The following is a 14798-nucleotide window of genomic DNA, read 5'->3' as shown; positions in this document are numbered from 1 at the left end:
GATGATAAGGCACCTCCTTGTGCCGTGCCCTTCTAGTCAGTGCGACACCTCAGACGTCACAGGCTCCCACACTGCAAGTGGTACGCAGCCTGATACGCGGGTTACAGATTTGCAGCCACAGGCACAAAATCCCCCTCGATCCAATTACACTGGCCTTTGGGCTTTAGCTACTGACGGGCTTACGTTCGGACGATGATTGGTGGTAGTCGCTGGTGTTGTGTGCTGATGTCAGAGCGTTGTTTAGAACAGTGAAGGGGTCTTCCACAGGGTCCGCAGGTAGTTAGAATATAGGTATGGGATAGGAATACATCTGAATTCTGGCCCTCCGCAGCCTATATATACGTTCTCTCGTGACCCTTAGCCCCTGGCCAGCCCCCTGGCTTGGCAGGCCCTGGGTGGCTCCGCAGGGTCCTGACAGCTGATCTCATTCAAGGTTTTGTCAGATACGCGTATTTGTTAGTCTACTTTTCCACTTGTCGATGAGGACGTCATCGCACTCCCGTCATATAAGCTGTACAAACAGCCAAGGCTAAGCAGCGTAGATATGTACACTTTGCCCTTCATTCACTTTTCAATAATGCTTCGATCGATGAGCAAGCAGTGTGCAGAGGTTGCCATGATCAACTAGCCTCAAACCATCCGTAACCAATGACAAACGCGTTTCTTGTAGCACACTTCTGTGGCACATTCATCACGAGAGATGACTAGCCTATTCTTCTCGCGAACAGCTTTCTATCTTATGCCTCAGGTGAAGAAGATCCCTGCAACCGAAATGGCAGCCGCAAGAGAGAATACCCCAGGGATACTGTTAGAGTACGCCTGAGGCGTACTTTTCAAGCCAGCTAGTGTAACGAAATGTCTATAAAGCAAAGCCTCTGCCGCCAGCGACTGTCACAGCGGTGGCGGCAGTGTTCTGTGCTTGGGATCTGTTAGGAGACCCCTGCGGAGCCATGTCACAGGGGGCTAAACAGGTGCTGAGGACTACGAGAACGCATATGTAAAGACTGTGGAAGGTTAGAATTCGGATACACTATATTCCTATATTTATTATATATTGCCTGCGGACGACGTATGAGAGACCTCCTCACTCTGGTCCAAATCGAGCATTGAAAGGATCTGAGCGAGGCTCGCAGGCGGCCTGAGAAGATGATGTTGCCGATGGACAAGATTGCACCACCAAAGGTCTGCGCAAAGACCAGAAGAGCTGACCCAACACATAATTGGGCTGGCTGGAGCCTGTCCTCATACCGTCCAATATCCTTTCAGTGAATAAAAAACATGGCTGGGTTGAGGTCTCGATACTGCTAGTGTTGGAAAATGATGGAACGGAATTCAGAATCCCGGCCCTCTTTCAGAACCCACCAACGTTATTCCAACGCCTTGTTACATAAGCACCACTAAGCCCGACGTGGATAGGAAGCGGACTTCGGATAGTCCGATGTCTTGAATCCCGCTTTGGTGGTCTCATGCTTACTTCCCATTCCAGAATTACTCACTCGAGGCGGCTGTCTTCTGCTGAGGCAAACATTCCATTGCTGCATCTCCTTCAGGTTATAAGGCTTGGCAAACAGGATTTCATCAACATACTCACCGTCGGGAGCCAGTGAGGTGCTCATCCCGCGGCCAGTGGCCGAACTTGGGCAGCCCTCAACCCATAACCACGAGCCCTTCAAGCCACGCCAGCACGGAAATGGAGTCTGTCTCCGACGGCACCCCGGCGCCTTACGGCAGGGCTTGCACCAACTGCGCTAAAGCTAAATGCAAATGCACGCTGAGAAGCGTCGGAGGCGCATGCGAAAGGTAGGACAGTCTTGCTGTTCCTCTTGCGTGACTCTGGCAACAGCAACAGCCTGACTCTCATTCATCCCACATGACTTCTTGTGCCTGGACATCTCGCTGACACCTGAGCTAGGTGTCATCGCCTCAGCAAAACATGTCAGCCAGCGCCCAGCGTCCGAAAACGATCCAAGAAGCAAGTCAACAGTCGTACTGCTCATCTGGAGAAGAAGCTAGATCATCTTGCCGTTCTCCTAAGGGCCTCAGGACATGGAAACCTCTCCGCAGATCTTGAAAGTTCCGTATCAGGTGACCCCACCTCTCTAACTGAAGGATCAACAACACCATATGAAGACGCACCCTATGCATCAACATCTCAATCCACAAACCCACTATGCCAGGGCACACCGGCCTCATCTACACAAGTTCACGGTGGAATCTATAGCTATAGTCTCACGTCTGGGCCCGAACCTACACAACAAGAGGCCGAACTTCTTTTCATAAATTTCCGAGACGGTCACTTGCGATACTTTCCGTTTGTCGACCTTTCACAGTATGCCTCAGCACTACAAATGCGCCAGGAGCGCCCTTTTCTCTGGCTGTGCATCATGGCCATCTCGACGCGGTCAAGACCTCTACAGCTGGATATGAGCGAGCGTATCCGATGGATAATCAGTCAGAAACTCATGATGGAACATGAAAGAAACATGGATTACCTTCTTGGTCTCATTGCATTCATGGCGTGGTGGGTAATCATCACGACAACTTGAACCTGAAACGATGAATACAGAAGCTGACTTTGTTTCACCCGCAGGATCAACGTACAACCGGGCTCAAAGCCCTTCTTTTGCTTCTACACCCAACTTGCAATTGCGCTAGTTTACGATCTTGGCCTCACCAAAGAGCTTTCCAAGTTCTCTACACCACTTTTGTATTGGAAATCCATTGGACTCAATAACCCCTACTCTGCCGTCTCTCCCCCACGGACAATGGAGGAGCGACGCACCGTCTTGGCAGCATATCTCCTGAGCGCAACGTAGGTTTTTGCTCTTGCCTGTTGGCGGCTTGTTTCTTGAGACTGACGCTACCAGTGTTGCATCCTTTGTCAAGAAAATGGACAGTATGCGCTGGACGAAGCACATGGATGATTGTCTGGACGTACTCGAAAAGTCAAAAGTGATACCAAACGACCGCACTCTTATAGCAATGGTGAGAATGCAGCTCATTCACGACGAGGCTATCAGTATCTATTCGCCTCGCGACACTATGGGATGGGCCGCACCACCGCCCACTTTGTACATAAAGGCGCTGTATTCGAAGCTACACGCAGTTTATCAGGCTCTTGCACCAGAGGTCAAAGCCAACGGTACGAGTACCAAGTCTCCCATTTCACAGTTGACCCTGGACAATAGAAGTTCTGACATTCTATAGATATTGTAACTTGTAGGTTACACGACACGGAACTCGCGATACATGAAAGCGCCATATCACAAGCACACTCTCCGACGAACTTTCCCAACACGCAGCGTCTTGAGGCCCTTTTTGCCTGCCTCAACAGCATCAAATCATGGTTTGACCTCGCCTTAGTCATTCCGCTCTCTACATGCCCCGACTATGGGCTCACATTCTTCGCGCAAATGTCGCATTGTGCCATCAATCTCCACCGTCTCCAGACAATGGACGATCCCATCTGGGACATTGCCACTGCGCGCACCATCATCGACCTTCCCCAAGTGTTGGAGAAGCTCGCAGTACGGTGCACAGTAGCTGCAGACTTGGCCACGGCGTCCCCCAACGACAACGAGGAGTTCACCTTTGTCAGGGCGGCGAAGATGCTTCGTATGATGAAATCGTTTTGGGAAAAGGAGATGACAGAGCGAATGGCAAAGGCGAGACGGGAGGCAACGGGTCTACCGACACCGGCTACGCAAGGCACTTCCGTACCCCTGGACGGCGTTGAGCTGGCGGACTTTGATGGAGAGCTACTGGATGACGAATGGTTCGCTCATGTTTTTACGCCAATGGACCTTTAGATGTTGCTTTTCTCAAGGAGTTTGGAGTTTTGGGCAGGCCGGTTAGACCCAGGAATAAAATTTTGCTTGGATGCAGATGGGGTTGCCATCGCGAGCTGGTCAACGAGTTTAGGCTTTGCCACCGGGACCTCGCGCCAGGCGGATCGATGCGTTTTGAGATAAACACCATTCATAACTTTCTTATGTGCAGAGGAAATATTTACAAAATCTGAAAGCGTCACGCCTGTTCTAGCAGAGCGTGTGCGGGAGGGACTGTTTCTCGCCCCAAAGTTCCATCCATCACTGTTCGTTTCGACCAGCAAACCAGGTTGATGTATCAGCTTACAGGGTTTGGCCGGCGGTACCGACCACGGCAGCCTTTACGGAGCCTGAGCCAAGAGCAGGGATGCTGTATGGCAGGGAGCTCGAGGTCAGGGTGCCCACGGGAGCCGAGTTCACGGAGCCGCCAAGGTCGACATCCTCGGCAACGGCGTAGCCAGTCTCGTCAGAGTAGTCAAAGAAGATGGCGCGCTCAGCGGAGTTCTCGAACACGGAGCTCTGGACAAGGACCTGGGCTCCCATGCGGGTGTTGACACCAGAATCAATGAGACCGTTCCAGTAGTTGTTGATCAAATGGACGGTAGCGAAGCGGATGAGGGGACCGCGGCTGAAAACGTTGGACCAGTGGTTGTTGGCGTAAGTAACGTGGAGCTTGCCAGTGTCCTCTCCGGCGTTGCTGTCAGAGTGTCCGATCAGGGAGCCCTTCCACTACAGAGAGTTAGCCATTACTTCTCCCAGATTATTTGTGTCGTTCAAAGCTTACGTGGTCGTGGAGGTAAGAGTTGGAAATGGTAATCCAATCCGCGCCGTGAGAAACATCAAAGAGACCGTCAAGGTCATCCTTGCCGCCAGACAGGTCACCAGAAAGGTCAACGTGGTCGACCCAAACGTTGGTAGACTCATCGATACCGATGGCATCACCATTACTAGCATCGACCTTGGTGATCTTTAGGTTGCGCAGGATGACATTGCTCTGACGGCGGACGTAGAAGCCAACACCATCGATAGCTGGAACTTATCAGTCCCTATTGGCAATCGCAAAAGGTATGACACTTGACTTACAGCTTCCAGCCTCACCGAAAATAGTCTTATCCGAGGTGGGCCTGACGCGAGTGTTCCCTGAGAGTTGGCCAGACACAATGATGGTCAGAGGGCCGTCGCTCTGGGCGGCCTCGATCAGGGCGTCAACGGTGGTGACCGTAACGGTGTCGCCGCCGGCGCCACCAGTGGTGCCGCCATTCTCGGTGCAGTATCCAATGGGACAGGCTTCGCTGGCCTGGCGACGAGCCAGAGTATTGCGGGAGGTGATGGGGGTAGCAACGGCCAGCGTGGCGAACAGAGCAATGGGAGAGAACTTCATGGTTGCAAATGAAGGATGGTTGTAGAAGGTGAATTTGAGTAGTGTGGAAGGAGAAGGGATGCTGTTCGTGTTTATTAAACTGAGGCTCGCTGAAGAACTCTTTCCCATATATTTCTCTGGAAAAGCCGTTGTTTTATATTCGACCATCCATTGCGACTTCTGATGACATTGTCGCTTGCTGAATGCTGTTCCCTTCTCGCGATGCTCATACCAAGAACAACTAGATCACATCTGTAAGCTTCTCCGGAATAACCTTGATTTAGGTCTCCATCCCGCTGTCGATCTTCCGCAAGGAGCCCATAGTAAACGTCTGCAGACCGGTGGTGGTTGGCTGAGGCCATAGACGCGCTGTCCACAATTACCCCAGGATCCTGAAACTCGAATGACTGTCATCTTTCACAGACGGCTTTCGGTAGATAGAGGCTCCTTCATCCTTCTCGGTAGTGATCTTCGACTAAGCAAGGCACCGCTCATCGTGGCCTGCTCATCTAATACCTTTCCGGGCTGCAGACAGATGAGATGGTCAAGATCATTGGCCTCCATTGCGCCTTTCAGCCTTGGCGATTGGAGGAAAATTTGCCATGTCCTGCATGGCCGTGAACATGCGCTCGGCACGCTAACCATGCTTCGCATTCGTGGGGCATTCTTTGCGGGGGGGAGCACTGCAATAACACATCATCGCCCCAAGGGGCCAAGTGCGAAGCGGTGCTTGAGGTGCCAAGTCCTTCAGGGGGGGGGACACGAAAAGATCGACATCCTTCCACACACGCTGCCACCGGACTTTCAATGCTTCAGGAGTCCGTATATTTGAATCATGAGATCACATGTGCAAGGTCATCATGTACAGACTTATATTTCGCACCAGTAGAGACAAGTAGGCAGCAACTGATCTGCATTCCGTCATCTCAAAAGGACTTGGCCCGCTGCTTCGGATGCCAACTCGAAAGCGCCTTGCAGAAGACACTGAACAATGGGAGCAATTGCTTGTTCTCCAAGCCGTACTACAACAGCACTGCTTCCGCCAGTCAGGGTTGTGATCACGACACGCCTGGTCGAAAGCACCTTTACCTTGGCACCCCATACTTGACTCAATCTCAACAGCGCAAGTTTTGACTCGTTACCCCATTGTAGTTCACCAGGTCCACTGGCACGACGAAGGGTGCAATATTCTTTTCTTGGTACAAGCCGACAGACTCACGGGGGATGTAATTCAAGATTGGTGGACAGACCTGCAGCCGTATCTCGGTATTCAGTCGCCATTGCGATGATTGGAATCATGATTTCTCGGTCGTCACCTTTAGCCATGCCTCACCACCAAACTCGCAACTCCCCACTTCAGCGTGGAGGACCTAGTCTCCCAATGGGTAAGGATGCAAGATCTGGCCGTAGTACAGCTCCGAGTCTTTCGTAGCAAGAAAGACATAGCTGGGAGCAACTTCACTTGGCTGTCCCGGGCGACCGAGCTGCGACTTCTTCCCAAAGCCTTCCATCTGTTCTGCCGGCCTGGAGGCCGGTTGAAGTGGCGTGTGTACTGGCCCAGGCGCGACCGCGTTCACCCTGATACCCTTAGAGACCAGCTGCTTCGCCAGGGCCCTCGTGAATGAGGTGATGGCACCCTTTGTAGACGCATAGTCAATCATGGCTGCGGTGCCGCGGAAGGCTACCGTCGAAGTTGGGTTGATGATGCTTGAACATTGTGAGCACGGTTGTCAGATTAATGGGAGACATTGGGGTCTTACGATCCGCCCTTCTCCATGTGCTTAAGCGCGTACTTCGTGATGGCGAAAATCTGGAGAATATTACTGCGGAATGTGCTCTCCACATCGTCAAGGTTAATATCCGTAAAATCTTCGCACATGACTTGCTTCGCAGCATTGTTGACCAGAATGTGAATCTTGCCGAATTTATCGATATGCTGTTGTACGGCGTTTTTGCAGGTGTCGTTCTCCATAAGGTTGCCAGCAACAAGCAGGCATTCTTTGCCCTCCTTCTCGACGAGCTGCTTCGTCTCTTCGGCATCTTCCTGTTCGTCTGGGAGATAGACGATTGTCACATCAGCACCCTCTCGGGCGAATAGCACGGCCACGGACCGGCCGATGCCCGAGCTGCTGGTTGTTAGGCCACGATAAAGTTGAGGGGAGATGACCTGTGCTTACTCTCCGCCAGTGATCAGGGCCTTGCTTCCTTCGAGCTTTTTAGCTGCACGGTACTCTTGAAAATCATTCTTGCCTTCTAGCTTGGTGGGCTCGCTCTTTGGCGCGAGGTCTTGCTCTCGGCTGGCGATGCATCGGGTTAGACTGTTGTCTGCGAGGCACACGTCCTTTCATTCCGACTTTCACATACCCAGGCAGGCTCTGAGCTTGCTTCTCCTCCACGGGCTTGAATTGACCGCTTTCACCTCCTGACATTTTCAAGGCTTTTTTGATGGAGCTCAGTGGCAAGTATGACTATTGATCCAAGGTCTTGTGCGTTGAAATGTTAGTTCGATGTAAGAAGCAAGGAATCTCAAACGGAGTCCATGTGGCATCATGAAGATTAAATCGTGTTTCTCTCAGACACAATCTCCGGGCGGCTTGGTGCGAGTATGTGGTCATGACAGCATCATTTACGACTGGGCTTCGGGATGATGTAAGAATGCGGTCTCAACCCCGCATTCACGGACATTTACTGCCTGAGAGCGTCATGCATTCTTGGCCTTCCTGTGTTGACAATTCGTACGACTTGACAGGCATCAAATCAAACGCTTCAGCTCTCATTCAGTCAGCTTGAGCATGCAGCATGGTGTCGTACCGACTCTCAAAAAGCGAAACGGGCGTCAGGCCGGGGGGATATTTGGTAGCACTGGATGATTTCGCATCGACTGTTTTCAATGGTGTTAATGGATGGTGTTGAGAAACTTTGGGCAAACGTGGATTGAACCGAAAACCCCTTCGATTACCATGCATGTTATTGAGCTCTGGGGCACCTACATATCCACAAGATCCCGTGGGATCCAGCGTGTCATTGGAGACTTTCACAGCATCATGCCGCTTCGGATCTAGACATCCGCGCGCCTTAGAGAAGATCTTCCCAAGATGCTCCATCCCTCGTTCCCCACCGGCGTGACATCTTGGCAGTTATGTTATATAGCATACCGTGTCCCGCATGTTCTTGCCTTGTCCCCGCAAAGAGTCCCGACTCCTTCATCTTATATCATGTTGCCATTCGACGCAAGTACTTCAGGGAGCGTGTAATACGAGAAGATGCCCCGTCGAGCGCAGATACTCTATCCGCAGGCTGCTGTTCCCTATGCGAGTCGAGATATCCAAGAGGCCACTCCACCACTCGGTCCCAACAATTATGTCGACTTTAGGCTCCACGATCCAGAAAACCCTCGGAACTTTTCCGTCGGTCGCAAGTGGTACATCACGATCGTTGTAGTCCTCCTTGCCACCAATGGTAACTACGCCTCCAGCTTGCCGTCTGGCAGTCTGGTCTCCCTTTCTGAGAGTTTTGGGGTTTCTGAATACGTCGCCGGCCTGTCCATCACGGTATTCCTTCTAGGCTTTTGCGCCGGGCCTTTCATTTTTGCACCATTATCAGAGTTCTATGGTCGAAGAGTCGTGCTTTTTGCTACGTCTCCGATATACATGGCCTTCACATTCCTATGCGCCTTTCCCCCAAGCTTTGCTTCTCTGCTTGTCGGACGCTTTCTGGCCGGCACGTTCATCGCCGCGAGCATCAGTATCGCCCCAGGCGTTCTGGCTGATCTGTGGGAACCTGACGAGAGAGGCAATGCCACTGCTGTCTTCTCCCTCTTCAGCTGGGTGGGGCCTTCTGTCGGGCCCATCGTTTCTGGTTTCTGCGAGCTGAAAAAGGACTGGCGCTGGGCATTCTACACGGCGTTGTGGTTTTGGGCCGCTGCAGCGATCCCCATGCTGACGCTGCCCGAGACACATGCGCCTACGATCCAGTCCCAGAAGGCTCGCTGTATCCGCGCTGCCAAAATCCCCGGCTATGAGAACGTCACGTCGTACGCGGAGGCCACGAGCCCCTCTCTCCTCGGCATCTACAAGATTGCCCTCACCCGACCATGGTGCCTCCTCATCGATCCCATTTCTACCGCATGCGCCATCTATATGGCGTTTGTCTTCACATTGTACTACATGTTGTTCAGTATCTACCCCATCGTTTTCCAGGACATGCGGGGGTGGAACTCTGGTGTTGGCCAGCTCCCCCTGATGGGGTCGGTACTCGGGGCCGGTCTCGGGGCTGTTATAGTCTCCCTGGATACGCGGCGTCGCATGTGCCGAAGCAAGAGCAGAGAAGAGCTCCCACCAGAAGACCGTCTGCTCATGGCCATGATCGGCGGTGTCGGCTTCCCGATTACAATGTTCTGGTTTGCATGGACAGGCCAATTCAAGTAAGTCAGTCTTTGTGCCGTGTTCACGAGGGAAGGCGTGCTCTGTATGACAGGACTCAGCTAATTACTGCAGCTCAATACACTGGTCGGTGCCCACGATCGCAGGTGTTTTCCTATCGGCGAGTCTTCTGCTCATCTTTGTTGCGTTGACCAACTACTTGCTGGACACGTATCAACATCTCGCTTCGTCCGCTGTGGCTGCCAACATATTCGCCCGCTCTCTCGGGAGCGCAACTGCGCCGCTGTTTACGAGCTTCATGTTTGAGGCACTTGACGTGGGCGGCGGAGGTTCGCTGATTGCCGGAGTTGCGGTGCTGCTTGCACCAGTCCCGTTCATATTTTACCGGTATGGTTCCAGGATACGGGCCAGGAGCAAGTACGTTCCTACTGGTGCTACCGAGACAGCACATCTGTACAGTGCCGCATGATGTTCGAATCTAGAAAATGGCAGGCGGCAGGGAAAGCCAAGCCGCATCGTGGGGCGGCACAAGACGGCAAAGAGACCTTTGTACGATATGTATGAGTGTTTCAAAACACCACCGAGCAATGCTCGCAACGTATAGAGCATAGAAATCAAGTACTTAGCTTACGTCCAATCCAACCAGGCTGATTTCCGCTGTGTTTGGCCTCGTGATCAGCATTTATAAGCGTCTTCGACACGCATGTACGTCCCAGTAAGAGGGCGCCTTGCAAGGCTCAGGCACGCAATGCATCTTGAGCGTCACGTCTTAGCTTTTGGTCTGTGCGAAAAGCATTTACGTCTCTCTCCATGTGACTTGAGGTTCAAGGGAGCTGTATAAAAGCAACTAATGTCGGCGAGCATAGCACTTTGTGGCCATGTGATTAGGTAGTATAAATGGGCTGTGAGCTTCTTAATTGATTTATTCGGTCCGATGCAAAGACACGGATTGATGTCCTGGACCATTCTGAGCACCTGTGGGTGGGTGGGGTGTGCAGAGGATCGCCAACGACTGGTGGTGCAACGGCAGAGCGGTTATCACGCACTTTAACACAACATTGTACCTGCTCGGATTACCTTGTTGAGGAAAGTCAGGTCTGTCCCCCAAGGCTGGAGAGCTTATAATTATGGACGGGTGGCGGGATCGCAAAACCGTGGGCAGCCAACCCCAGATTGAGCCATGCCCTCGGATTGTGGTATCCTCGACCACTGCGCTGCTTGACCAGGCTTGACTACGACACCAATATGGTCGGATCGATCAGGCCAGTTGGGGAAACGAACCAGCGAGAAGGTTTCCCCTTCTGCTCGCATGACAGGAACCATCATTCCCGCCCTTGCTCATGCCCAGCGTCAACCTCGGGATCCCCGTTTAGGCCTAGGGGAAAGATCGGCCTGCAAGTGACCAAGGCCGGTTCCCCGGATTCATGGCACTTGGCTACATGGTAAGGCTTGAAGCTAGGGGCCTGGTAAGGCGGCAGAGGCTTGACCCGCACATCCCACAGCTCAGTGGGTGTCCTCCAGAGCCATGACGTCTTGGCCCCGTCCCGACAGCCCGTTCTTCGCCGCATGTTGGTCGTGTCACGTCTCGACGTGGAGAACGTCAAAATTTTCTACACCCTGGGAAAATATCGCAAGAATAAAGCGGTGGAGGCTGATGATGTCAACCTCGTGGAGCAGAAGCGGTTTGACTGGGTCCGAAAGGGAAGACGAATCTGGGATCGTGATTCCCGATTCCGGGGATTGTGGATGAGAGCACAGCACAGTCATCAACTGGCAGCTTGAATTTGCAACCATTGTGTTGGATTTTCATCCTTCCCGGCACGTCCAAAAAAGGCATTCCTTGGCTGTGAAAGCAAATACTCGCAGGGCGAACGTGAACGTGAACCCCCAAGGTATCGGCCGACATTTTTTTCGCCTTTTCTCAAGCCAAGACTTCCTCCGGGTGACATGCCGACAAGGTGAAGGATGTTTCCAGGATTTCGAACCCTTCCGGGCACGGGGCCGTCTTTGACTGGTTCGTTTTGCCCGACTGGGCCTCGTAGCCGCTTTGTTGCACGAGGTTGTGGAGTCCGAATTGAGTAAAACAGATGGGGCAACGTCGTGAGAGGCTGGTGTCACCACGGAATTGAACAAAGTGGATTGATTGTTGTTAAGGTACAAAAGGAGACTTCCAGAAGTCCAAACGAAGGTAATTGGTCAGATCCAGCATCGGTAAGGAGTCTTACCGGGGCGATAACGACAGAACAAATGCATCAAATGAGGACTCCACATTTGGGATGAAAGTACTCCTGGGTCACAGAACAGAACCTTGCCTGATCGGCAACACACCCCCTCAGATGGGTAGGCGAGCCTCTCTCTGACCATCTGAACCACGAAAGATCAGGCAGATGCCTGTTGGCGGCTTTTGGTAGAGAATTTGGTGCCTTTGGAACAGTTGGCGTTCTCAGGGCAGATGAAGGAAATCGTGCTTGTGAAGCAAATAAGGATGTGTGTAAGTGTTAGGAGAGGTGGGCGAAATTGAGCAAGCTGTTCACTGGTGGACCGCTGGTACGCACTCCATCTGCAGAAGCTTCACGAAGTTCTGATGCTTCTGAGTCGGGAGAATCTTTGTAAGCCCATCGCTCACTATCTTGTCAGTGCTCATCCAGTCCACGGATATCTTCCCCTGTCTGACTGTTTGTCGGATCCAAAGACGATGGATGTCAACATGCTTGAGCTTCGTAGTGGCTTGAGGCCTCTCACTAGTGAGTAACAGCAGCGTTTGGCGGTTATCACAGAACATCTGGATCGGAACCTTGCCATGAAAACGTAGCTGAAGCTCCTTGATCAGACGAAGAGTGGCAAGGTAGTTCCTCGCTGCGACACTGAGGGCCACCAGCTCAGCTTCGGTGCTAGAAGTGACCACGGATCGCTGCTTTGTAGCTTTCCAGTCAATTGGACCTCCAAAGAGCATGGTGGTGTATCCTTGTGAACTAAATCTGGTGATGGGATCATCGCCGAATGATGCGTCGCTCGCACAATACAGCGATGTAGAATGGTCTCCTGATCCTCCGTAGGACAGCGAGAGAGTCCTTGTGCGATAGAGGTAGCGGAGACAGTGGTCTGCTGCAAGGTGATGGAGTTCTGTCGGCCTGAGCAGAGACTCCGCAAGTCTTGAGGCAGCTTTGGCCACATCAGGTCGTGTTGTGGTTGCTGCGTAATTGATGGAACCAATTTTGCGTTGGTATAGTTGAATGGATTCAGCAGAGGCTTCGTAATCCTTTGGAGCAGGTGCTGGGTCTGTTGATAGAGGCGTCAAATGACGTCAAATGACCTCTGGTGGATGGCTGGAGGTTGAGGTCCTTCATCTTTTCAGTGATGTAGTTCTCCAGAGACAGCCAGAGCTTGCGCTGGCTACGATCTCTGACCACTCTGATGCCTAAGAACCATCTGACCTCGCCAAGTTCTCGCATCTCGAACAGAGACTTGAGCTGGCTCTTCAGCTCTTCGGCCGCTTGGCGATCCTCTTTGCGGTTCATGAGGATGATGTCGTCAACGTAGAAGAACATGATCATGCCTCTGCCCATGAAGACACAGTTATCTTCCTCGAGAGCCACGAGGCCGATCTTCCGCATAGCCTCGGACAGCAGCTTGTGCCAGAGAAGCGGTGATCGGCGCAAACCGTACAAAGCTCTCTTCAGCTTGAAAATCGTGCGCCTCTGTGGAGCGCCCTTCTTCTGTTGCATCTCCTGCATGAGATCCCAGCCCTGAGGGGCCCAGACGTAGACTGTCTCGTCGAGGTGTGCATTTGGAAAGGCGTTGACGGCATCCAACTGGTGCGTGTCTAGGTCAAACTCTGCACAGATGGCCATCAACGTTCTGAACGTCTTGGCTGCCAGTGTCGACGCGTATGTTTCCATCTCATTCTTGGGCTGTTGGTCTCCTCGTACGCAGAGCCTGGCCTTGAACTTGGTCACGTAGCCGGTGGAGTCAACCTTGTATTTCCAGACCCAGGTCAACCCGAGAACCTTGTGTATTTCCTGGTCGACCGATTCGAAGGGGACTTGCTCGATTGTGTCCATATTTTCAATGGTGTTGACCTCCTGGACGCTTGCTTCTAGCCACTGCTTTTTGTGATCAGAATGAAGCATCTCCTTCCAGGATCTTGGCTCCGCGGGCATATCTGTTCGGAGAAGCGGTTTCTTGTTCGATGGAGTCTGAGTGTGAAAGAATGAGTATTCCACGGTCAAATGTGATGATGGAGGCATTTTCTTGCTGCGGCGGGCTCCTAGAGCCTGGTCGGTGGGGGTGCCGTCTTTGAACTGTGACGGCTTTCTGTCTCTAGCGCTCCTTCGAGTGCCTTGGATTTGTGTTGATGGCGACGGCTGTGGGGCTGGTGCCACTGATGGTCGGGCCTCCACAGTCTCTGTCTCGTCTTCAGCTGAACTTTGATCAGCTGGTGTGTGTTGAGGTGTTGATTCAGGGCTCCGAGCTACTTCGATAGTGTCTTCAATAGCCTCTTCAGTCACTTGAATGGTGTCTGGCACGGGGATCGTGTCTTCCACAGCATCTTCAGCCCCTTGAATGGTGTCTATTACGGCATCTTCCACCCCCTCAGAGACAGCTGGCTGGCCTTGTCCAGTCTCCGTCTCTGGAGTTGGACGTGGTGACGGCAGGACATCATCTCTGCTGGCTGTGTGACCTTCCCGGGGTCGCAGTATCTCCGCGTTGATCTTTCCTCCAAGTTGGAATGTCCGGGCTTTCTCGAACAGGTCGATGGTGGCAACATCGAACTCGTCAATGTCCAGTGACGAGTTGAAAGGATTCTGGGCGTCCGCAACGGGCACGTCCAAAGCCTGGAATTCGTCCTGTAGAATTGGCTTTGGGGATTGGGCGTCCTTGAAAACTGTGGACTCATCGAAACCCACGTCTCTTGTCCTCAATACTGCTTTCATCTCTGGAACCCAGATTCTGTATATGTTGCTGCTGTCGTATCCACAGAGATAGCCGATGTGGGCTCTCGGAGCCAGCTTCTGCTTTCGGTTACGTCCCTCTTGGGCGTCTGCCGTGAGAGGATACGCCCTGCATCCGTATCTTCGCAGGTGAGCCAGGCCTGGAGCCGTAGTTCGAGCGGCAAGGCCCTTGGAGTTGAGCCAGTCGTTCAGCCTTCCTTCTGGTGTCGCCCACTGTAGGCGTCCCTTCGGCGTGAGATTGTGGAGATATGCAGCGGTTTGTACCACCTCTGGCCAC

General features: G+C 52.6%; 4 protein-coding genes across 4 annotated transcripts; 2 read left to right on the top strand and 2 right to left on the bottom strand.

The window, feature by feature from the left end:
* The first annotated feature begins 2237 nt into the window (after positions 1–2237).
* VDAG_07567 (uncharacterized protein) lies at positions 2238–3809 on the top strand. Its single transcript, XM_009656472.1, has 4 exons — positions 2238–2521; positions 2591–2812; positions 2868–3142; positions 3224–3809. Exons 1-4 carry the CDS (start codon positions 2349–2351, stop codon positions 3361–3363), a joined length of 810 nt encoding a protein of 269 aa, XP_009654767.1. The 5' UTR covers positions 2238–2348; the 3' UTR covers positions 3364–3809.
* Positions 3810–4130: 321 nt separating this feature from the next.
* VDAG_07566 (pectate lyase) lies at positions 4131–5208 on the bottom strand (the record flags this gene model as incomplete). The annotated part of the gene is made up of 3 exons (XM_009656471.1): positions 4131–4556; positions 4612–4856; positions 4911–5208. The coding sequence occupies 3 exons, from the start codon at positions 5206–5208 to the stop codon at positions 4131–4133; spliced, it is 969 nt and encodes a 322-aa protein (XP_009654766.1).
* A 1349-nt stretch (positions 5209–6557) lies between these two features.
* On the bottom strand, positions 6558–7616 carry VDAG_07565 (general stress protein; the record flags this gene model as incomplete). Its single annotated transcript, XM_009656470.1, has 4 exons — positions 6558–6894; positions 6948–7313; positions 7365–7484; positions 7552–7616. The coding sequence occupies 4 exons, from the start codon at positions 7614–7616 to the stop codon at positions 6558–6560; spliced, it is 888 nt and encodes a 295-aa protein (XP_009654765.1).
* An 834-nt stretch (positions 7617–8450) lies between these two features.
* VDAG_07564 (polyamine transporter 1) lies at positions 8451–10133 on the top strand (the record flags this gene model as incomplete). The annotated part of the gene is made up of 3 exons (XM_009656469.1): positions 8451–9610; positions 9684–9986; positions 10052–10133. 3 exons carry the CDS (start codon positions 8451–8453, stop codon positions 10131–10133), a joined length of 1545 nt encoding a protein of 514 aa, XP_009654764.1.
* Between the last annotated feature and the right edge of the window lie 4665 nt (positions 10134–14798).

Source organism: Verticillium dahliae, genomic scaffold, assembly GCF_000150675.1.
Source record: "Verticillium dahliae VdLs.17 supercont1.17 genomic scaffold, whole genome shotgun sequence".
NCBI lineage: Eukaryota > Fungi > Ascomycota > Sordariomycetes > Glomerellales > Plectosphaerellaceae > Verticillium > Verticillium dahliae.
Note: the sequence above shows the minus strand (reverse complement) of the source record. Positions and strands in the feature narration are given on the sequence as shown.

What these genes read in the sequence shown, in the direction of transcription:
- VDAG_07567 (XM_009656472.1), top strand. Translation starts at nt 2,349, where the DNA reads ATGCGCCAGGAGCGCCCTTTTCTCTGGCTGTGCATCATGGCCATCTCG. An exon ending in CTCATTGCATTCATGGCGTG is followed by an intron (nt 2,522 to 2,590) that starts GTGGGTAATCAT and finishes TTTCACCCGCAG; the next exon opens with GATCAACGTACAACCGGGCT. An exon ending in ACCAGAGGTCAAAGCCAACG is followed by an intron (nt 3,143 to 3,223) that starts GTACGAGTACCA and finishes TGTAACTTGTAG; the next exon opens with GTTACACGACACGGAACTCG.